The sequence below is a fragment of the Aspergillus multicolor genome (genome assembly GCF_047715735.1).
Source record: "Aspergillus multicolor strain CBS 133.54 unplaced genomic scaffold BDW74scaffold_1, whole genome shotgun sequence".
NCBI lineage: Eukaryota > Fungi > Ascomycota > Eurotiomycetes > Eurotiales > Aspergillaceae > Aspergillus > Aspergillus multicolor.
This window is the reverse complement of record NW_027395952.1, coordinates 199,574-221,778: the sequence shown is the minus strand read 5'-3', so window position 1 is coordinate 221,778 and position 22,205 is coordinate 199,574. Positions and strand designations below refer to the sequence as shown.

At 50.9% G+C, this 22,205-nt stretch overlaps 11 protein-coding genes across 11 annotated transcripts; 6 read left to right on the top strand and 5 right to left on the bottom strand.

Moving 5' to 3' along the window:
* Positions 1-489: 489 nt before the first annotated feature.
* On the top strand, positions 490-1,757 carry BDW74DRAFT_164452 (putative aldo-keto reductase (AKR13); the record flags this gene model as incomplete). The annotated part of the gene is made up of 5 exons (XM_073726267.1): positions 490-727; positions 801-944; positions 1,022-1,135; positions 1,191-1,385; positions 1,462-1,757. 5 exons carry the CDS (start codon positions 490-492, stop codon positions 1,755-1,757), a joined length of 987 nt encoding a protein of 328 aa, XP_073589285.1.
* Positions 1,758-2,640: 883 nt separating this feature from the next.
* BDW74DRAFT_184438 (glutathione-independent formaldehyde dehydrogenase) lies at positions 2,641-3,844 on the bottom strand (the record flags this gene model as incomplete). The annotated part of the gene is made up of 3 exons (XM_073730814.1): positions 2,641-3,407; positions 3,475-3,607; positions 3,653-3,844. The coding sequence occupies 3 exons, from the start codon at positions 3,842-3,844 to the stop codon at positions 2,641-2,643; spliced, it is 1,092 nt and encodes a 363-aa protein (XP_073589284.1).
* Positions 3,845-4,411: 567 nt separating this feature from the next.
* Positions 4,412-5,398, top strand: BDW74DRAFT_164450 (bZIP transcription factor; the record flags this gene model as incomplete). Its single annotated transcript, XM_073726266.1, has 3 exons — positions 4,412-4,514; positions 4,581-5,215; positions 5,261-5,398. 3 exons carry the CDS (start codon positions 4,412-4,414, stop codon positions 5,396-5,398), a joined length of 876 nt encoding a protein of 291 aa, XP_073589283.1.
* Positions 5,399-5,796: 398 nt separating this feature from the next.
* On the top strand, positions 5,797-6,796 carry BDW74DRAFT_164449 (uncharacterized protein; the record flags this gene model as incomplete). The annotated part of the gene is made up of 4 exons (XM_073726265.1): positions 5,797-5,890; positions 5,942-6,089; positions 6,152-6,333; positions 6,471-6,796. The coding sequence occupies 4 exons, from the start codon at positions 5,797-5,799 to the stop codon at positions 6,794-6,796; spliced, it is 750 nt and encodes a 249-aa protein (XP_073589282.1).
* Positions 6,797-7,190: 394 nt separating this feature from the next.
* BDW74DRAFT_164448 (aldo/keto reductase family protein) lies at positions 7,191-8,287 on the top strand (the record flags this gene model as incomplete). Its single annotated transcript, XM_073726264.1, has 2 exons — positions 7,191-7,230; positions 7,332-8,287. The coding sequence occupies 2 exons, from the start codon at positions 7,191-7,193 to the stop codon at positions 8,285-8,287; spliced, it is 996 nt and encodes a 331-aa protein (XP_073589281.1).
* A 279-nt stretch (positions 8,288-8,566) lies between these two features.
* Positions 8,567-9,679, bottom strand: BDW74DRAFT_141384 (DUF3425 domain-containing protein; the record flags this gene model as incomplete). Its single annotated transcript, XM_073722538.1, has 1 exon — positions 8,567-9,679. A coding segment is annotated over exon 1 (559 nt), but the record flags the coding sequence as incomplete, so codon positions are not given.
* Positions 9,680-10,134: 455 nt separating this feature from the next.
* On the top strand, positions 10,135-11,967 carry BDW74DRAFT_184434 (FAD-binding oxidoreductase; the record flags this gene model as incomplete). Its single annotated transcript, XM_073730813.1, has 4 exons — positions 10,135-10,257; positions 10,348-11,255; positions 11,311-11,519; positions 11,615-11,967. The coding sequence occupies 4 exons, from the start codon at positions 10,135-10,137 to the stop codon at positions 11,893-11,895; spliced, it is 1,521 nt and encodes a 506-aa protein (XP_073589279.1). The 3' UTR covers positions 11,896-11,967.
* Positions 11,968-12,386: 419 nt separating this feature from the next.
* Positions 12,387-13,939, bottom strand: BDW74DRAFT_164445 (flavin-containing monooxygenase; the record flags this gene model as incomplete). Its single annotated transcript, XM_073726263.1, has 5 exons — positions 12,387-12,459; positions 12,496-12,521; positions 12,613-12,879; positions 12,909-13,796; positions 13,835-13,939. 5 exons carry the CDS (start codon positions 13,937-13,939, stop codon positions 12,387-12,389), a joined length of 1,359 nt encoding a protein of 452 aa, XP_073589278.1.
* A 1,898-nt stretch (positions 13,940-15,837) lies between these two features.
* BDW74DRAFT_141383 (fungal specific transcription factor domain-containing protein) lies at positions 15,838-16,574 on the bottom strand. The gene has a single exon (XM_073722537.1). The coding sequence runs from the start codon at positions 16,568-16,570 to the stop codon at positions 15,887-15,889; it is 684 nt and encodes a 227-aa protein (XP_073589277.1). The 5' UTR covers positions 16,571-16,574; the 3' UTR covers positions 15,838-15,886.
* A 2,086-nt stretch (positions 16,575-18,660) lies between these two features.
* BDW74DRAFT_172023 (hem-containing dehydratase protein) lies at positions 18,661-19,773 on the top strand (the record flags this gene model as incomplete). The annotated part of the gene is made up of 1 exon (XM_073727431.1): positions 18,661-19,773. One exon carries the CDS (start codon positions 18,661-18,663, stop codon positions 19,771-19,773), a length of 1,113 nt encoding a protein of 370 aa, XP_073589276.1.
* A 262-nt stretch (positions 19,774-20,035) lies between these two features.
* On the bottom strand, positions 20,036-21,431 carry BDW74DRAFT_184433 (carbon-nitrogen hydrolase family protein; the record flags this gene model as incomplete). Its single annotated transcript, XM_073730812.1, has 4 exons — positions 20,036-20,488; positions 20,611-20,792; positions 20,918-21,155; positions 21,234-21,431. 4 exons carry the CDS (start codon positions 21,429-21,431, stop codon positions 20,036-20,038), a joined length of 1,071 nt encoding a protein of 356 aa, XP_073589275.1.
* Positions 21,432-22,205: the final 774 nt, after the last annotated feature.

Sequence of the window (22,205 nt, the reverse complement as noted above, 5' to 3'; positions counted from 1 at the left end):
GGAGTTAGGAGTTAGGAGCCTTTCCCTGTCGATGACAGACGATTGCCATCAACCCAGACGAGAAGTCTCTCGTGTATGCTACGGAGTGTCCTCAACCATGGATCAATATATTCTAGTACTAAAACTGCCAAGCGTCATGCAGGCTGATGACATGCGGGTCAAAAAAGATATATAATTGGCTGATATAAGCTAAAGTTAAGTGGGGATCATGCGGCTGTATGACTTGTTTACAAGGCTTTTACTACCAGTATTCAATGTGGCACTCGAGATCGACTCCTTTCAAAATCGTATGCGGTACCTGTTGACTGCTATATTAATCGGCATGCAGCCGCTGTTTTGGCTTTCGGCTTCCCACATTCATAGTCGGTATCTCGCACTGTCAGTCTTCAATACTCAGCGAGCCGTACTTTGGACGTATGTCCCCAATGCTTCGAGGGCCATGGAACTATGTTTTGCTAACTATCATTGAGATCTACGAATTCAACCAAAATGGTCAAGACACTTCAGTTTGGCGATCAGCAAGTCCCCGTCCCCGGTTTTGGCGCGATGGGTCTTAATGCTGCCATGGGGACAGACTTCGACTATGAACAGTCCGAGCCAGTTCTTTTGAGGGCTATGGACCTAGGATGCACTTTCTGGGATACCGCGGTCGCCTACAAGCAGGGTGAGAACGAGAAAATCCTTGGAGAATTCATCAAGAAGCATAATGTCCGGGACAAGGTTTTCGGTAACTATATTTACCCTTATCTTTCCATCTCTCTCTACATCGGATTCTCGGCTCACGTCGTGTGCACATGCAGTTGCCTCCAAGTGTGGATTTGATGTTTTTGGCCCAGAACGCAAAGTCACCAACTCGGCCGCTCATATCAAGGAATACATTGAAGGGACGATCGACAGGCTTGGTTTTACTCCTGATCTTTACTACCTACATCGGATCGATCCCAGTACGTATCTGAAGAAGACCCCAGAGATTGAAAGCCTTGACGAGATCAGTATCCTAACTCTAGTAACAATCGGAAAGATACACCTCTAGAAGAGTCTATCGGCACTCTAGATGAACTTCGCCGCGCGGGGAAAACAAAGTATATCGGTCTATCCGAATGCTCTGCTGCGACTTTGCGCAAGGCAAACGCTAGTTCGTCTCCAAGAATACATCGCATGAAAGTGTCCATCTGCTAAATATATTCTAGTCGCCAAAATCGACGCTGTGCAAGCCGAGTACTCTGCGTTTGAAACACTACACGAGACATCTGGTCTGATCGAGACAGCCAAGGAATTAGGCATCGCTTTTGTGGCTTTTAGTCCGCTAGGTCATGGCTGGCTTGTGGATGACTTCCAGTTCAAGTCCCCTGATGACTTTGCGCCTACTGATTTCCGACGCACCGGTATGTCATTCTGCCTTCTGAACTACCTAGGTACATTATGTATGTGCAATAATTAACTAATTCTCGCAAACGGCAGTTCCCAAGTTCCAAGGCGAAAACTTCTACAAGAACAAAGCTATTGTTGACGAGATCAAGAAGCTAGCAGCCAAAAAGGGGTGCTCGGTTGCGCAGATCGCCCTCGCATGGGTTGCTGCGCAGGGGCTGATCACCATCCCAGGAACAACAAAAACATCACGACTGGAGGAAAACTGGGCATCTCGGGACCTTGAGCTAACCGAGGAAGAACTCAAGGAAATGCGGAAGATAGTGGACGATGCTAAGCCAATTGGTGATAGGTTCGCCCCTATCTTCCAGTCAATGGTTGGCCATTAAAGGGTATGTGCAGTGAGGGCTGATTTACATCAGAATCCGTTGGTGAACATTATTATCTAGTAGTTTGTCGTTAGGTGAAGTTATGTTGGCTATGGTAGTGATCCCACGGGTCTTGATCCATTATTAACCAGCTGTTCCCACCGCCAAAACAGATTGCCTCTTTATGATGTTGTAACTGCTCACAATACTGAATGTTCCTTGTCGTTTTATCCCTAGAAAGAATAATTTAATCCATGCAGGAAATAGAACAGATTACTCCGTTTAAAGCCATCGCATGACCATTATAATGTTCCTATATTTTCCGACCTCATCTCATCTTGAAGGCCGATAAAGACCAGCACTTGCCTGTATTAGATAGCCCCAAGGAGTGCGAAGGTGAGAGTGCGTCTTGTACGTCACTTGGTCGTTTGAGGTTGCAATACCTAGTGCCTAATATTGACATGCCCACAGGGGGAATCTCCTCCCCGGTGACAATCCAATTCATTCAATTGACAAGCTATCTGTGTCACTTCTTCAGTCTCTGTTTCGGTGCTAGACACAGTCGTGCCGAAAACCTCTACTCAGCTGGAAATTCAAATAAGTAATCTTGTAATTGGCACCTCATTCGCCTTGAAACGCTATATGTGTTACCTTATAACCTTGAGCGGAAACCATTCGTTTCCCAAGATTTATCAAGAGGCGTAGTCATGATGAATATCTGTGTATTGCTGTCCGCTATACAGTAATTGTAGTCAAATATAGATAGGCCTGTGTCTCTTCCAGCTAGCTGCCCAGTAAATCATGTATTTACAATGTTGCGTATCCCAAGATCATTGCCTGTTGACCGCTCTTTACAAACGTTATAAATAGTACACAAACGTGATGGCAATGCATCCTTTAGAGGTTAGGGAAAGCGAATCACAATCTTGTGCTCCAAATGATCACTGTAACGCCTGTAATACTCAGGTGCATCCTCAATATCAATAACCGAGCTGATCACAAAGCTCGGAGTCGCGCGATCAGCAGCAACAAGGTCAACGAGCCCCTGCGCGTGTTCTAGCGGCAACACAATGCCACTGCCCACGGTAAGCGCCTTCTCCCACAACGACGACACGGAGAAAGGAACCTGGGCAGGAATCTGATCGGCCAAGGGTGCGCCCTGGGTACTGTTCTCACCGCCAGTGTATACACCCGCAATGGCAATCCCTCCTTGCTGTGCTGCGACGGAGAGGAGGTTGCGCGGTACGATACCGTCGGTGCGGTGCCCTGTGGCGTTGACGGCCTCAAAGCCGACGCAGTCCAAAGCACGGGTGACGCCGTTCGGTTCAAGGGCCATAATCTGCTCCACGGGGTCGGAAGTGTTGAAGCTGATAGGTATGGCGCCGATCGAAGAAGCGAGTTGCAGACGACTGGGCACTTGGTCGACAGAGTAGACGCGCGAAGCACCGCGAAGAATGGCAGAGTAAGCGGCCATGAGACCTACGGGACCAGCACCGAAGACGGCCACGGTATCGCCGGGCTGGAAACCACTGTAGGTTAGGGCTTGCCAACCCGTGGAGAATATGTCCGAGATCATTAGGTAGTCGAGTTCCTTAGTTGCGTTACCGGTGCTATTATTGAAGGGAATTGGGATGAGGCTCATATCCGCGAATGGAACACGGGCATATTCGGCTAGAATGATTAGGTACATCAGCAACTGTAAAGCTGGAGTTTATCGATCAAATGAGGGAAAAAGTACCTTGCAAACCGCCATAGTCAGGGGACCCGCTCCCGAACGAAAGCGGGTGATTCTGACCATAATGCCCATCGTGTGCATTATCCGGGATAATTACATAGTCGCCAACCTGCAGAGAGGACACAGAATCGCCAACCTCGGAGACGTACCCAACGGCCTCATGGCCGAGCGCTTAAGGCACGTTGGGAGCCCCCGTGTAGCCGTGGTAGAAATGGAGATCGGAGCCGCAAATTGCTGAGGTGGTGATGCGGACAATTGCGTCTGTCTGGTTTATGATGCTCGGAATGGGCATATCAATCACGGACACGTTGTAGGGTTGGCCGAGCCAGGCGACAGCTCGCATTGTCGCTGTGAGGGTTGTATTGAGTGGCATTCTGAAGCCTGTGCAACGCGAGAGAAAATTGAGAGGGGATAGATCTGTTTTTGCTGCTTGTACACTTCTATCACTGCTGCTTAGAACGAATGGAACAATTGAACGTGGACTAGGATGTTGTTCTTATACCACACTGATGTGGGCGTGATGAGCAGTCAATTCCAAACCTCCTATTTTGCTTTTGCGGTATCGTCATAGGCCTGCGCGGCCTATATAGTCAATTCTCCTTAGCCATACTTCAAATGTTACGTACGTTGACTTCAAGCTGCCGACCAGAAACGAAGTGGATATGCTTATGCAGATCGTGAGATCCTCAATGATCATCTCAATGGAACATGATTACGCGCTAACAGTGGGTCTTTGGCTGGACTGCCCCAACCGGATTACATTCACCAAAACGGACGGAGATATGGACTTTCCACAACGTCTGGCAAAGCTCTCTGTGACTGTCTTATCCATGAAATATCCGCAAGGTCTCGTGACTAGCCCTTTCACACATCGGCTCTCAACCTTCAACGCAAGGAACAACTCTGTGCCCACCACAAAGCATCCCAGTCTAATATCGAAATGTTCGAGGCCACATGCAAATCACCCGGTGATGTCACTGAAAGTGACATGGGTAGAAAAGAGCGACGCAGGTTCCAGAACCGACTCAACCAACGAACATGGCGTAAGCAGCATATAGGTCCCGCATTCCCGTATACCTTTGCTTATGACTTCTTTTCTCTGAATCTAGGCGAACGGCAGAGGGTTAGGAAACAAGCTACGCGTCTGGAGCAGGAACGCGCCCTGCAGCACCAGGAAGAAGCTGTGGCAGGCACGACACTAATCGACCCAAGGCAGCTCGATAATCATCCGCTTCCTGATCTTGGCATATTGACCAGAACCTCCGAGAACGCCCGTCAATACATTAGATCAATAACAGGAGCATCAAGCTGCCTACTGCCTCATCCATATCTTTACCAAATGCTATCGGTGTACGAGGCGGCCGCCTACAGGAGCTATCTTGGAAACCCGCAGGCCGATCACTTGCTAACACTGGCCAAGCTGAATTTATTTCGTGCCTTTGTCCGTAATATCGCCATACTAGGTTACAGCCGGGAATGGATGACAGATGATGCCCTCTCCCGCTTCAGTATCAACGGCCCCTTCCAGCCTAAGGCCCCGCCACCGGCAACGCATATCCCACCCAGCCTGCGCCCAACGGAACTACAACAGAGTCGCCCTCATCATCCCTGGCTAGACTTCTTCCCCTTTGCACGCTTAAGAGACAATCTCATCCAGAACCAGGACAGTATGGACGATTCGCAGTTCTGCCGAGATCTCATGGGCTTCTGGACTACGCCGGATGGGGAGGCTAATTGCATGCTTGTTTGGGGTGATCCGTGGATTCCTATGAATTGGGAAATCACCTAGACGTTTCTGAAAAAGTGGGGTAGGCTTGTGAAGGGGTGTCCAGAGATTCTTTGGTCTACTAATTATTGGCGGCAGCTGAGAGGGGAGAAGCGGTTGGTATGGAAGGCGACTTTTGACACTGTTGCTATGACTTTGTAGAGGTCAGCTATTCATGATCATCGAGTTTATGCATTTGGATCTTATCTCTAGTAGGGTTACGAGTGAAAGTAGTCAGTCTCTAGATAGCTTATGTTGTTACGGTGGGGTGGGGGGGGGGGGGGGTCTCATTTCGTGATCATCGGCAGCTCTACCTAATAGTGTTCTTGACAATTATGCGGTCGATCAGCCTAAAACTAGCAGTGGCTTGTTGGCTTACGGCCCAATTGCGGGCCAATATGGGGTTCTTCTTTTGCTGACATTAGGACATATCGGTAACTACGGCAATAACCTCTATCTCCATCTATGATATAAACTTTGCAACTACTTAAAACCAGTGTTTGGACATTTGAATTGGCCTTTAATACTCACAATTCCATATCTCTTGTTCTACAATAACAATGCCTCGTCGAGTCTGGTTAATCACCGGTGCCTCCTCCGGATTCGGCGCCCTCCTCGCCGAAAAGGCTCTTCAAGCGGGCCATCACGTTATCGGTGCCGCCCGCAACCCTACCAAGGCCGCTCAGGATTATCTCTAAATCGCAGCACTGGGTAGAACTTGGCTTCAGTTGGACGTGACCAGCAAGGCAACAAAGGAGCAAGTTGAAGCAGCTATCAAGGATGCTGGTGGCCGGATTGACGTGGTTATCAACAATGCGGGATATGGGCTTCTTGGGAGTATTGAAGATATCAGGTATGACCAATAACATATCTTCAATGAAGATTGGAGAACGGAAATAACTGAGTGGTATTTAGTGAAGATGAACTTGACACCCAGTTCCAGACGAACATCTATGGTGTTGTGAGGGTTATCAAGGCTGTTCTTCCACTTATGAGAGCACAACGCAGCGGCACCATCGTTAATCTTAGTAGCATTGCGGGGTTTGCAGCGGGTCCATCATCTGCCGCATATTCCATGTCCAAGTTTGCTGTTGAAGGTATCCTACTTCCCCCCCCTTTTTCTGGAACCTCCTTCAACGGTGCTCAGGTAGTATTGTGCTAACTCTAATAAGCCCTTTCCGAATCTCTCTCCGCAGAACTCATCCCCTTCAACATCCGGGTCCTCCTAGTCGAGCCGGTGCCTTCCGCACCAACTTCATCAGATCGTGTAGACTCCCTGCTGCCGGATTAACGAAGGACTATGAGGGCACACCCTTGGGCGCTACTGTGGCGTTCTTTAACGATTTTGCTGGAAAGCAGCCCGGGGATCCTATCAAGGCTGTAGAGTGTATTCTTGACGTGATTCAATTACAGGGGGTGGGAGAGGGGAAGGGACATCTTCTACGGCTGCCGTTGGGAACAGATTGTTTCCCGAGGACGGTGGCGAAGTTGGATGCTGTGAGGCAGAACTTGGAGGAGATTAGGGAAGTTGCGATAAGTACGGCTGTTGATTCTGATTAGTCCATTATCTGCATGTGTTTCAAGCGGACAGTCCTGGTTTCCATGTACATCCTCCTAAATCCATGGACTTATGAGGCATTTCCAGCCGGTTGTCGGAAAGCAGCCAGCAAGGAATCCTCTTTGGGGACAACATTATACAGACTCTTCTACCCCTCCTGGGCGTTTTCTATGACGGATAAGCTTTCCATTGGTCCCAGCGCTAGAAAACTTAGAGTTACTCCTCACCACCTGCAATCCTTGACCCACCCTTGGCGCGTAATCCGTGCCAGGTGGAGGACGTCGTGGATGCCAGGGTTTGGAGAAGCATAAAGCAGTTGGACTGCCACGTTAAAAATGTAGGTGCATCCCAAATTACCTTTTGATCAATAGTCGCGACGCTGTATACCTGCCCTTCATGAAAGCCATCTTCGGAGCTATGAATATCGGTGAACCCGGTAAGGCAGCCCCGCCCATACGTAATTGATCGAGTGGGACAAACCGCCGCAACGCTCGCACTCTCTGCCTAGCAACTGTAATTAATCCGTTGGATGTCCAGGTGACGGCCGCACCCGCGTCCACACCGTCGAACAAGCCAAGCAGATGATAAACTTATTCAAGAGCCATGGCCACAAAGATATCGACACAGCCCGGATCTACGGCAACGGCTCGTCTGAGGAATTCCTAGGCGAAATGGACCTCGATTCGTCTTCTTTCTTCATTGACACAAAATTATTTCCCTCAGCCGCCAACCCTTCCGTCGCTCTCGCCACGACAAGCTACCACCACACCCCTGCCGATCTCCGACGCGGCTTAATGGAGAGCCTCGCTGCACTAAAGGTACCCAAGGTGCACGTCTGGTACTTACATAGCCCGGACCGAACAGTCCCTTTTGAGGAGACGCTGTGCGAAGTAAACAAGCTGTACGAGGAAGGATACTTCGAGAAGCTGGGGATAAGCAACTTCCAGGCCTGGGAGGTCGCGACACTATGCGAGATCAGTGACCGGAATCGCTGGGTTAAGCCCTCTGTCTGCCAGGGAATCTACAATGCGTTTCATAGAGCAGTGGAGCCAGAACTCCTGAAATGCCTCCGCCATCATGGGATCTCGTTCTACTGCTTTAACCCGCTCGCGGCGGGGATGTTGACTAGTCGATACTCGCGCGATAAACCGGACGCTGTTGCGGCTGGTAGATTTGACCCCGAGTCTCAGCCGGGAGCTCTTATGCGGAAGCGGTATTATCATAGCGTATACTTTGATGCGCTTGAGCTGCTACGGCTCGTTGCGAAGAAGCACGGGGTGAGCGAGGTTGAGTGTGCGCTGAGGTGGTTGTCTCATCACTCTGAACTGAAAGAGCAGCTTGGGGACGGGGTAGTTATTGGATCTAATAGCGTTGCTCAGCTGGATGAGAATTTGAAGGCTATGGCTGGCGGGCCGCTTCCGGAGGAGATTGTTGATGCCTTGAACAGAGGGTGGGAGATTATTCGTGGCAATCAGCTTATTTATTGGCACTAGTTTAGATTAACTACCTTATCTTGAATCGCACACTGTTCATTCGAATCCTGATCTGATCCATATTCAACCCGGGAATGTGACCAGTCAAAGTAACCATTGGTACCCTGCTGGATAGCTCGGCTTTAGTAGTAGACTCGGTTTTCTTTCATTTTATTAGAGGGTATATATGCATAAATACAACTCACATTCAAGCTCCGTGTTCGTTATAATAATGGCACAGATATTATGAAAAGCAAGTTCAAGGCCAAGTTAAGTAAAACAGCGGAAAAGCGGCCTCTCATTCCTTCGCGCCCTCCAAGAATTCGTAGAATGGCTAAGGTCCCAACAACCCTGCAGAACCCACGCCCAGCTACGAGCAAATGATTCTGTAACCTCCCATCCCTCCGCATCCCACGGATCCCTCCAGACAATCATCCCTGTTTGATCGGAATGAACGCGCCCATGCCCCTTCATATCCAGGCACAGCTGCATCTCATCATACGACTCGCCGGCCAATATCAAGTTATCTCTCATCTGCGGAATAGGTAGCAAGTCTAGCCATGGGTGATGCGGCATCGTGCGCTGAATAACTGTAGCACGGAGGCTAGGAGGGAGAGAAGCCTCGAAGTCATCATGATAATCCTGCTCAGCCTGCCATGGCCCCGACACATTGAATGGCGACATTGCATCATCATCGTCCATTTGCTCCGACGAAAGGCCTAGAACAGCCATGTTCTGGACCAGGGCTTTGATGAAGTTGAATTGAATCAAATGGAGGAGCATGTCGGTTCGTGGGGAGGAAAGCGTGTATTGCGCGTAGACAAGCGCTTCGAAACGGTATAGGAGGTACTTTGTTTTTGTGGATTCAGGACCTAGAATGTGTGCTTGGCCTATTGCAGCTAGGAGAGAGAGGGTTGTCATATTGTCCATGATATTATTTGACTGCATGGTCGAAACTGGTTGGCTGGTCTCAATGAGAGGGAGCGCCATTAACGGGTCTTCCTCTTCCACCTCGGCAGACGAACGACTACCTCTGCCGCTAGTGTTGGAGTTATGTTGAGGGGAGGGTTTATCCAGCTTCCTCCGCAGGCCTGTTTGCAGATCTGTCAGCCACACACTTGCCTAACAAGGAAGAATGGGCTTGTTGCAGTGTCCAGGCGCAGAGGTGGACTTACGGAGAGCCCTCTGGTTCAAACGATTCTGTATCTTCCTGCGCTGCTTGCGATCACCGATCCCGGACCAATCATCCTGCGGCAATCCCGTGAATCGCTCGGAAAACTGCTGCAAAGGGATCCTAGTGGGCCCCGCTGCATGTGCATATGGGCGATCCGAGGCATCAATCTCGCGTGCCATTGAAGGTGGCTGATCAGCGCTAGAGGATGACATGTTGCAGTAATTGATGGCTGACATCTGCAGGCGGATGACAGGCGATTTTGGAGAATATGAAGGGGTGGAACTTAAGAGGGCGGTGATGTACTTATTGGAAGGATGGATCTGCCTGCTCGGTAGCGTCGGAAACGCAGGGGTTTCACTGTGGTGGCGGCACAAAACGTAGGCTGTCCAATGAGAGGAATTTACGACGGTCCACATGTCATACGCCTGCATGAAGCCAAGATCCCTTTTGAAGCCAACTCCTGGAATCCTTGCGCTTGCATTACTACTGCACTATATAATCATTATGAACGATGTAAATACCAAGAAAGAGCTTACGCAACATGAGACAATGAAGTAACCCAAAACTATACAGGGTAAGTCGATCGTTTCTATGACAGTATTGACGGCCAGAAACTCTCGTATATATATATATCAGGGCCATGGTCCGCAAATCGATATTCACCGTGTGGTAGCATCTCCCCATTGGAATCGAGATGCAATTGACACACTCCTTAACCTATATCCTGGCGGGGTATAGTGTCTTTGCTTATGGCTCTTATCCGATTGAGCGGGCATCTCAGCCCAACGGCACCGTATCCGAAAACTGCCAACGAGCGGTAGGCCTATTTTTTTATTTGTCCATGAAAACTGAAATGGCTAGACTACTTGATCTTGAAGGGAGCCCTAACGAAGAATACCTTACATAGTGCGCCTCGCTTTCCAATTCGTTCGGGCCTGCAGCCTTCCACTATCCCTATAACGACGTCAATTTTACTATCTGGGATGCAAAGCAACAAGAAGTCCAACCGGCGTGTCGCGTTGAGCCATCTACTGCATCCGATGTCTCCCAGATACTCGGCATCCTGGTGTCCAACTGGTGCCACTTTGCTGTCAAAGGCGGCGGCCACTCGCGGCATCCCGGGGACTCGAACTCCATCGGCGGTGTGACTGTGGACCTAGACGCCATGGCATCGGTTGAGATACTGGACAATGGAAAGAGTGCACGTGTAGGCGGCGGTGCAAACACTCATCAGGTATACAAAGCCCTCGACGCGCATAATCTGTCGTTCGTCGGTGGACGAGTCGGCACAGTCGGCATGGGCGGGTTCACACTTGGCGGGGGAACATCCCCCTTCTCGAACAAATATGGCTGGGCATTGGACAATGTCTACGAGTATGAGGTCGTCCTAGCGAATGGCACGATTGTAACCGCCAGCGAAACCCATAATTCCGACTTATACTTCGCTTTGAGAGGGGGCGGGAATAACTTCGGGATTGTTACAGCCTTCACTGTTCGTACTTTTGCGCAGGGCGCTGTTTCTACGACCTCGGCTACCTATGCGTCCAACCAGACAGGGCAGGTTCTTGACAGGATTTATGAGCTTTTCACCGATAGAGAGCTGACGAGTGATGTCGACATGGGCTTTGACTTGTACTATACGTACTCGGCAGATGAGGACAGTTTTACATTGTCAGGGACACAGCGCTATGCAAGGCCGATACGGAACCCACCTGTGTTTAGCGCAATCAACGAGATACCGGCACTAACGAGGTTCAACACGATTTCGAATATGAGCAGCCAAACTCAGGGATTCGAGTCGCGGGGTACAACGAGGTATGCCAAACCCCAACTATATTCATTCTTCTGAATTCCTGTTGACCATGTCAAGGCATCTATTTGCCACGCTCACCGTGTTTCCTTCTCGCTCCCTCCTATCTCAAGCAGTGAATATCTTCGAGGAGGAGGTCCGCGCAATCAGCTCAGTGGAAGGGCTAGTCCCCAACCTCGTCTCCTACGCACTTTCGCGCAACGCTATCGCAGCCATGAAACAGAGGGGGGGAAACGCCCTTGGTATTCAATCTGATGGACCGTTGCTCCGTAAGCTCACCTAACCTCGCCTCACTTTTTCCTTTCTCCTCCACGTGAGGGTGTCTTCCAAGATCGCCGCTGATATCGATCAACCACCTCCATAGTCATATTGATTTCCACCGCATGGTCCGGCGCTGATGGCGATGTAGCCGTCAATACAATGACGGAATTCACCACCGCTAGAATCCGAGAAGTGGCTGAAAGTCCCGGTGTTGCGAACCGTTACCTGTACATCAACTATGCATCGGCACAACAGGCGGGTGACGTTTTCGCGGGATATGGAGAGAAAAATGTACAGCGGTTGAAGGGAATTCAGCGGGCTATTGATCCCCGAGGTGTTTTTACCTCCAATGGGTTGTGGAGGGGATTTGTTAAGTTGCTGTGATACTCTTCATTTTCTTCTTGTCGTGTATCATGAAATCTCTGTCACGACCTCCATGTTGATATCAGATCGCTCATCCTAAGTAACAAAACAATTGAGATAGCCGTTGCTGTCGAAATAGTGAAACCTAACTTCAACAACATCACAGCGCGATGTCAATCATTCTTAGGCACCCTCTGTGAAGGAAGCTATGGGGGAGTCAGCGCCTTCAGGTTAGGGCGCTGGGTGTGATGACGCTTATGAGTTCCCTACCTACCTACTTAGGGGTTACCCTTAGAATTAGAGGAAACAGCGTATTTCGTCAACTGCAATCTGAGCCCCTCCACTTCAATGTCAGGTTCAAACGTCCAATTCTTGTTTTGTTGCTCGACCAGATATCTTCGTTCTGTTTGGACATCGAAATTGTAAAAGTATAAGGAAGCTGGAGGATCAGTACTACATCCTCCAAGCCCCAACTAAAGACATCTGTTTGCTGGATCCCCCATCCTATAAGTTTATCCTTGATATTCTTTGTTCAGCCCCCACTCGATAGCAGCAATCTGCAAAGCAAGCACCGGAGAAAACTGCCTCGACCAGAGAAAGCTGCCCGTCATAAGTCAGAACCCTGGCATCCCAGTCGGTCTCCATGTCTGTATGAGCGAGAAAGTGTTAACCGTCTAGGTAGGTAATGACTGCACAATAAAAGGTAAAGAAGGGAAGGGAAGGACACGCAAAACTTACACCAACCCTCTCCTGGCTCTCATCCAAGCTACACATCTCGCCAACCACCCTATCCATAATCTCCCCAGGCATAAGCCGCTCAATCACCTTATCCGTCCTCTCAAACCCCGTAGCAAGAACCACAATATCGGACTCGACCTGAGCCCCCTCGGCTAGAGTGATTCCTTCTTCGTAATACCCACCAACACCCCCCTCACAATGCCTTACCCTTATCCGCCCATCAACAATCATCTCGGCTGCCCCCTGCTCAATATAAAAATGCCCCGCCTTGATAAGCTGATGATCAACGAGACTACAACGAGACTATCGCCCCCCTCGCCCCTCTTAACTGCCATTCCAGCCCTTTCCAATCCATCAAGCATCTCTTTATCCAAAGCAGCCATAATCTGCGACGCACCGATACTCAAAGTCCGAACGACGGCCGTTGGGAGCGAGTTACCCAGGAGATCTGCGTCCTCCGTACTCAGGCCCGGCGTATCCCATAGTTTCACCTGGATCTGCTCAAGTGATTCAAGCGACGTAACAAAGATAGCGCTGCGCTGGACCATCGTTACGGATTTTGCGCCGTGGGTAACAAAATCCTGCGCTACATCGTGCGCGCTGGTTCCGGCGCCGATGATGGTGATGTTTTTGTTCTGGATGTCGGGGATAAAACTAGCGGATTTGTGCGCGGATGAGTGGTAGATCTCGCCCTTGAAGGTTTCTTCGCCGGGGAAAGAGGGGGCGGCGGGGATATCACTGAGTAAACCCGTGGTGAGAACGAGATGTTTGGCTGTGACGGTTTTTTCAACCCCGTCGCCATCACTGGACTGAAGCGTGACCGAGTACCGCCCCGTCAACCGATCATACTCGATATCCTTAGCGAGCGTATCATGTCTAACATTCAGACCTAGGATATCACCGTAGTGCCCCATCCACCTGGTAATGTGTTCTTGGTGGAGATACCGCGGCCAATTGCTCGGGTATATCAAGGATGGGTAGTGATCTGTGTAAATCGGGGTATGTGGTTTGATCGAGGCGTACCTCGCGCGCCAGGAGTCTCCTGGGCGAGCTGTCTTGTCAACGACTAGGTAGTTAAGTCCGAGGTGTTGCAGGTGTGTGGCTAGTGCGAGGCCTGATTGTCCTGCTCCGATGACTAGGACTTGTAGGGTGCTGTTGTCCTTCTCCTCTTTCTCCCTGGCACACTGTTCCTGCCCATCCAGCGTCTCAAGCACGGTAAAACAGTCCAAGCCTTCCACTCCTCCGGCCCAACATTCGCAAGACGCAAGACACCCTTCCCCTTGCCGAAATTGGTCTTGAACCCAAACCCAGTCTGGATAAAGCGCATCCCACCAAGATCAGCAAGATGCGGCTGCAGCAATGCACCGCGGTTGATTTACGTGTACGACAGTCCAGGGGCTATTGGGAGACCCGGGAGGGAAAAGGCAGCTGTGTTCTTTCTTTCTCCGGTGGATGTGTTTATGTATAAGTTCATGGGGATAGCCCGTTTTAGTTTTATATCTTATGTCTTCTTCTTCTTCCATTGTCAATGTTATTTACTTTAATTCGTGTCTTCACCAAATGGTCAGTTGCAGGGATAGTACCATTGGTAGGTAGGTAGGTAGGTACTCAGGGTAGGTCTTACGTCGCGCCTTCTGAGTCCAATCTGCGAAGTGGACGTTGGTCGCTCTTTCCCTACCTAGAAGCTCGTGCGTGTCGTTCTTTCCCTGACGCGACGGTGATAGCCCAGAGGTCAAGAACTCCTTCCTAGAACTTCATGGATAGATACCGTGTTCCGGGTTGTCGGCTAGGCGCTACACTGCACTGCATCTGCGGTAGAACCAATTGTCTACCATTACGGTGTAGCTAGATGATCAACAAAGGTACGTCATATTCTTTGATTTCGACATCAAGTGGGAACTGGTAAGCTCATATCCATGGATGGATGGAATCTACGGGCTACTTCCCCATTAGCCTAGCTAGCTCATATTACAGAGTATACTATCTCATCGCCAACTACAATTCCAGTCCCATAGGTACATCCAGCTCCCTCTTACTCTCTTCAGCATCATCCTCAGCTCAACAACTCCCAGAACAGCAACTTTGCAGCCTAACAACATCCACCTCCCCACTCTCAGAATAGATCGTGTTTGGGTCTCCGCATGCTGCGATGCGGATTCTATAGCGGCTAGAATACAGATACAAGGAATTAAGTTAGCGAACAAAGTTCCTCTCTGTTTTGCGCCCAGGGATGTGGGGAGCGGGTGTAGTGTGGTATACAGGGTAGTTATAATAAAATAAAAGTATGTACTTACTTTGCATTGTCACAGAGCTACCCAGCAAATCTACCTACCCATATGTATGTATGTATGTAGCTTCTGCGCAATGTTGTTGTTATTGTTATTCTTAAGGGAGTATTAATTATAAAGGTGTGTGTTATTTTTTCTCCCAAGCCCTGATGGGCATCACGGACTTGATAGCAAATGTATATCTTTAAGAAGGGGGAAAGTCTTTCCACCGCAATGCTTGCCCCTCCTATACTATTACAGTACATCTCACAAGTATCCCTCTACCGGTATACGAGCCCTTCTTTTATAACACAAACACAGCCACATTTATCCCACTCTAATTCCATATCACCCGATTCATTTCCCCCAGCCTCCCAGTCTCAACCTGTGCCGTGCCAGTATGACAATTTCCAACCCTCGGATTGGATACCTACCTACCTTGCGCGGGAAACAGAATACAGTCCTCGCTACCATGGACTCCCAGAATGCCTTGACCTAATCCAGCAAATCTTTGGACAAACGGCAAACCTCCGCTGGGCCCGGTGCTGTCGTAAACCAAGGGGTTATTCTTCCAGCAGGGCTGGTGTGGCAAACTCTTCCTAGCTTTTTATGAGCGTCTCCGCTCTTCACGCAGGCTGGGGACATAGTATTTAGTCCATGGATGAAATTCCCATCATATTATTGCTATGGTACCGTTCCTGCCCTGACTCCCGAGGTCTGTGGACTGGGCCTGCTGGAACATCAATACGGCATCACCGGCGCCTATTCAATCCAAGATGACTTGGATATGCTTCTACGTAACCCGACGATGAGGTGCAGTCCTTGGAGTCCCTGGTCCGTCGGCCCGGAACCGCACTGCCGCTCTTGCCTCCCTTTCGTTTATTTAGCTAGGGCTGTTCCAATAGTCTTTGGGTATTGTAGCCTGTTCCATTCCATTCCATTTTATTCTGCTCTGTTCCGTTCCTGTCTTTCCGCCTTCCGGTCGTGCTGTCTCTTTTTTACCCCATTCATGTGTCCACCTCATCAAACATCGACGCAAACTGCGAAATGTCTTCACAAAAAGGCGGCAGGACAAGATTGAAGTCCGTGTTCACCCACGCTGTAGGCGGCGACGACCATGTAGATGTAGATTGCCCCCCAGCTTGGTGCGGATCAGCTGGAGCAGCTGGAGCAGCGGGTCCGGGTGTCTGATCAAGCCCCGCCCCTGCCCCATCATGCTGGGCCAGGCGTTTACATCGCCGGCAGCGACAATCGCAGTTGTGCATTAGATGATGGACGATCTGGAGGGCCTTGGAGGCCTGGGCCCAGGCGTGTGAGATCTCGCGGAGGGCGGCAACGCAGCTCTGGAGGGCTTCGGAGAGGGTCGCGTGTTCGTGTCTGTGGTCGTGTTCGGCAGATGTGTACGGCTCGTAGATTCGCGCATTGACGACCAGCACCGTGCATGCGTTCAGCAGGTAGTGGATGAGGACGAATGCCGAGTAGCGGAGGCTATAGTGGGCGTGGTAGATGCGGACGAGGTGCATGATCTCGAGAGCGTGCGACTTGCAGATTTGGGACGCCGTGGCGGAGAATGAGCCTGAGTCGGAATTGGAATGGGCGCATTGGCATGTGAGGATGAAGGGGCGGTGGATCAGGATCTGGCAGTTGTGGTACGCCATTCTAAATTGGTCAATATGGCCCATCCCATGCATGAACCCATGCAATCAGTGGACGTGTGGAGGTAGCTTACTCCAGGAGAAGCAAATGCGGCACTGGGTGCACTCGAGACAGTCGAATCTCCCGCGGTAACTGCTCGCGCCACTCGTGTACCTCTCGTCGATATCGGGCGACAGCCTCGCTCACGCGTGCGACAATCACGCTGGAATCTGCATCGCCTGGTTCGAGCTTCGATAGGCCATGTCGGAAATCATAGCTGCAAGAGAATTCGAGGTTGGTATGGTATTGGCCCCCTCTTGGGTGCTAAGGGGTAGAGGACATACATCTCAGACAGTGCTCTGTCACTCAGCTTCCAGAACCCCACGCTCTGCTGGAAGGTGGCGACGACGTTCCGCTCGTAGTTCAGGGTGCCGTATTCCGGGATGGCACTGATCGAGTTGGGGAGTTTCAGCCTGATGGGCGGGGTGTTGAAGTCCGTGGGGTGGATCAGACAGTGGCGGCCCATGCAGGTCGCCAGGACCCGATCAATCACGACGCTGGCCCAGTAAGCTTGCACTCGGATTTCCATGGCGGCCTGCGAGATGTGGCCGGCTGTGTGCCACTTTTCGTAGTCCGCGCCCACGTGCAGCCCCAGGATGTTGCCGGCTGTCGCGGATAGACCTGCGGGCGTCAGCGTAAGGGTCCAGTCCAGCACCCGTGGCAGGCTTGGGGTTGTATGTAGCTTGCCATTGAAAACCCACGCGGCGTTGGTGTTTCCGCATCCGTAAGCCTGGGAGGCGAGAATACAGGACGCGAGGACCAGCTCCACCGTGGTGTTGGAGAAGACCAAGGTGGTGAGCAGTTGCTTCGCAAGGAGGAAGTACCGGTGACTGAACAAGCAATCATCGGTCACGAACTTGTATGTCAGAGAGAGGATGGCTGCTATTAGAACCTTTTTCTTGGGAACGAGGCCCAATGGGTTATAATCGACCAGGATTTCATCAATCTGAGCACCAGCCAGGATCAGAATGCCCGAGCTCTGCCACTCGAGAAATAGGTCGATGTGATGCTTTAATGTATCGATGTCGGGAAATACCACTGGTATTTGCTGCTCGTGGAGCACATGGCCAGGCAACTCGCCGATTGCCGTGACTATGGGGTTCTCAGCAGCAATGAGGGCATTGGGGGGCACTGAGCTTGTCGGCCCATGATATTCAAGTTCTCCTCCATTGTTAAGTTTGAGAGAAAAATCAATGAACTGAGGATTTTCGCTCATCACCACGGTCTTTTCATTGGAAGAGCTTCGTTCGACTGATTCACGTTCATCGGCGCTTGTACTGGCTCCAGCTGCAGGTGGCTTGTTCTGTTTATGGCGTAAACTACAGGAAGCTTGAGGTTAGTCCAGGCACAGGATGTATGCAATGGACTAAAACAAACATACATCCGGCCATCTGGGGAGGAGGAGTAAGCGCACTTCCAGCCCCGGGAGTAGCAGACCGAACAAGGGTTTTGTCCATCACACTAGAGTAATTAGATATCCGCCAGTCCTCCTGAGGGTCTTGGGGATTCTCACTCGCCGTTTTCGGTGGCGACAATTGATGCACTGCAACAATAATCAGAGAGGGCATGTCTATTTTTTCCCCTAAATACGAGCCGGCTTACAGCAATTGTCTGGCGGGAGGCTTGTCTTCCACTCCTCATCATGGCTGTCGTTGCCGCAGGGAGCAAGGGAATGAGGTTAGTGATATACGACTGGAGGACAGGAAAGAAGGAAGCTGACCTAATGACAGTGGAGTCGACTGATCATCTAGGTATTTCTGATTGGATCACAGGCAGCATGAACCGGTCCAGTGGCCTTGCTGGTACCATGTAATTAGGTAACGGTAAGATACGCCCGAGCCCCATGTTTCTTGTATGATTATTCTGGTGTGTCAAGATTCTCTGGTTCGGTATCAGTAGGTAGGCCTTCTTATCAACGTCTTATCAACGACCACGGATCGCTGCTGTGCGTGCCAGATATGTAACTCTCACAGTTTGTTATCTAGCGCTTACCACAGGCAGGCCTCCAAAGAGAGGGCTTTTAAGAAGCTGTAAAGATCGGCAATATGCTCACACATCCAGCCGTTAACCCTCATACCAAAGCAAAATGGCCTTCTTCGAATCCATCCCCCCGGTTGGCAGTGACCTGGTCTACGCTCTCTTCGGCTTCCAAGACCATCATCGCGATGTTTCATTGCTCTTAAAATCCCTAGCTCCAGGTCTAAAGAAGGCTGCGTCCCATTTCGAAATGCTGGCTTGCGGACAGGGCATCCGCACCATCATTCTTCTTGGTATTTTCGAATCCGCTGCGTTGTACCAACACTGGTGGCACTCTCTAGCGGTGCGTCACTGGTGGCACCGTCTACCCCCAACGGCAGGCGTCTGGCGGGAGGTCTACACCATCCCTGCCTCTCGCTTCCAGTCAGGATTCAACCAACCCACGCCCGTCGGGATAGGCAATGTCTTTACGCCCCAGCTCAGCAAACGAGCAGGATACTGGGGCGCATACCGGGCCCGTATCCCCGACTGCACCCACGACGACTTCCAGCCAAGTCCTGTGTTCGCGCAGTCCCCGCGAGAGATCAATCGCGTCAAATCGACACAGGTGAGCCCCGGGCGAACCCGTATCAAACGCAGCCCTCACAATCTCTGCTTTATCCGCGAGGGCCAAGACTACGAAGTTGCCACTGGCGATGAGCGGTCCTCCGCCCAACACTGGCAGATGCGCCAAGCGGCAGACTCCTGGCTCACTTTCCTTGAAGAGCAATGGGATCAACTTGGGGGGCTGTCTTTCCTCCGCTGTTCACGGATCCCGGATACGGCGCTGGCCTCCCTGGACAAGGTGCACAGTCTAAGCGACATACCAACCACCAACGACTGTGTGCAGATTGCCCTTTTCCAAAGCCTCTGGCATATGGAACGCTTGGCGCGGGGTTTGCAGGACCATCTCCATCTGCATTCGTCGCTCAATAGACTTTACTGTCCGATGGGGAAGTTCAAAGACGGGCAGTGCGGGTTCTGGGTGGAGATGGGTATTCTACCCCGTGGGGCCATGGAGGCCGAGTATGTTGGGTGTCTTAAAGGGACGGGCTTGATGGATTACCATGGCCATGAGGGTTTTTACCAGCGCCTTTTGTCCCCGGGGCTCCCGACGTCGCTGGGCCGGATGTTCGGCGTTGTCATGGTACTCTTCTTGACGTTAATATGGCTATGGTCATAATAGATAATGAATTGTTTTGCGTTGCATGGAATATTCCGTTAGCAAGCTTAATATCATATAGGTACCTGCTTCACGATGAAATTAGTTGTGTATCTTATGGATGCCTACCATGCTATGGTCAAGTCTTAGATATCAATCCATGATCTATAGTAAAGTAACGGAAAGTACCATATCTCGCTCATTGCTACCAGTAGTTTAGAGCCTTCTTTTCTACTACGGTATGCTACCAGTCCTCAACAATATCAAATCTAGACAGAAAAGCTCAAGAGTCACCCTTAACAGGGCCCTTCTCCTGCTCAATCCCATTCGCAATCGGCCTAGCGCCCACAAACCGAACCATCATATCAACCGGTGGCTGCACGCCAGAGTCACGGTACACAATATGCTCCTTCCGCCTCGTATCAACATGCAGCTGAAAGAGGTCCGGCCGACTGTAATGACCCACGGGATCGGCCACACTCTTCGCGAACGCAATCTCGCCCATGTCCAGGTCTGCATACAGGATCCCCTCCCAGTCCGGCGCAACATCCGGAGTGAGCTTGCGACCGTCAGGCGCATAGATGGCCGTGAAGCCGCCGCCAACTTGGGCCATGTGCGATGCGCCTTCCTTTCCGGTGTCGAACACGTCGAGCGACTTCTGCGTGCATGTTTGGGTGGCGACGATCACGAAGGCTTGCGACTCCATTGCGTACAAGCGGTTTGCGACTGTTGCGGCCTGTCGTGTGCGGTCATACGTAAGTTCATGTCTTCCATGTACCATTTCCTCTGCCCTGGAGCAGGAGAGCAGAAGGAACTCGAACTCGAACTCGAACTTGAACTCGAGGGTGGGCGACTTACGTCTGTGCAGAACGACCACGGCTCCCAGCCGCCGTATTTGTGGTTCGTGGGCCACGCGGCGATGTGGATGTGCTCGTGCTGCGCGTAGGTGTGGTACTTGAGCAGCGGCTGCAGATGCTCCCAGCACTGGAGGGCACCGATGTTCCCCAGCTGCGTCGTTGCGACGTTTCGGATCGAATCGCCTACACATGACGGGACACGAGAGTTAGTCCCTGTCGGGATCCCCAAAAAGCGACGGCGAGGGAGCACAGGTAAGGCTGGACGGGGCGCGGACGGAACATGAAGATGAAGATGAAGATGAACATACCACTGCCTTCCCCGAACAGAGTTCTCTCCACGTGCGTGGGCTTTGTCTTGTGGCGGTGCATCAGGATCGCACCATCAGGCCCGATCAGAGTCTGCGCCATAAACAGAGAGCCATGGTATCGCTCGACAAAGCCGAACATAACATGTATCTGGTTTTTGGCGGCGGCATCTTGGACGCGGCGGAACTGTGCGGAGTCGACCTCGACGCTGTTCTTGATGTATCGATCAATCAGGGGGATCTGGACGCGACAATAATGATATCCTAGGTCAGCATGATCATTCAGGTCATTGCAATGGGCGACGGGACCACCACCCACATTCTCCTTGTATGAGTAGCTCCAGAGGAACCCGGGATATCCAGGAATCCAGCATTCCGAAAACGCGATCAGCTGAGCGCCGTTCGTTGCCGCTTCGTGGATCAGGTCAACTGTCTTTTGGATGCCGGCGTCCAGGTCAAGCCACGCGGGTTCGACCTGGGGTACGGCTACCTTGACGATTCCTTGTGGTGCAGTCATTTTCCTTTCACGGATGAGATGGGCTTTTATTTGAAGTCCGTGGCTGATGGTTTCGCTTACGAGGTCGTGGCATCTTTATAATCCCCTCGTATGTGGGGTGTAGCACCGAAGATCGGAAGTGCGGTGGCAGACCTGGAGAAGATAAGCTAAGGAGAAATAGATAGGCTCAAGGTCACGATATCAATCAGCAAAGGAGTTTCTGTTACAAACAAGGCCGGCGGGGGCTGTCTGAGGTCGAATGAACCAGAAGCAAGCCTATATGGGCGCCAGAGCTTAGTATTTGGTACCATGATCAAGAACAGTGATAGGTAGTCTCATCTAGGACCTTTGTAACTTGTACCTTGGGAGTTGATTGATGGTCCCCAAGGAGCTATTGGAAGTCTTGGCCTTGATAACTATCCATAGTGTACAGTAGAGGAAGTCTGTTAACTATCAAATCAATAGCCCTATAGGTAGGATAGCTCAATCCTGGTTGAACAATGACGTGTCAATGCATCAAGTCCGCCCATTCGTTCTGGTTCGTTTCCCAACATTAGCGGCCAATGACTCGGAGCCCACTGGCCATTCCAAAAAAAAAAAAAAAAAAAAAAGAAGGAGAAAACTTCTGGGTCAGTTATCGGACTCTGCCACGGAAGAGGCAGGGGTGGAAGTGCGGAAGTGCGGAGATGCGGAAATGCGGAAGTGCGGACAAGCTCCATACGGTAGATCGATGGGACCCTGTATTACCAGTGTAACTACTGTTACAGACCTGGTTTCCTTTTGTTACCATTGCAT

What these genes read in the sequence shown, in the direction of transcription:
- BDW74DRAFT_141383 (XM_073722537.1), bottom strand. Translation starts at nt 16,570, where the DNA reads ATGCATGGGATGGGCCATATTGACCAATTTAGAATGGCGTACCACAAC.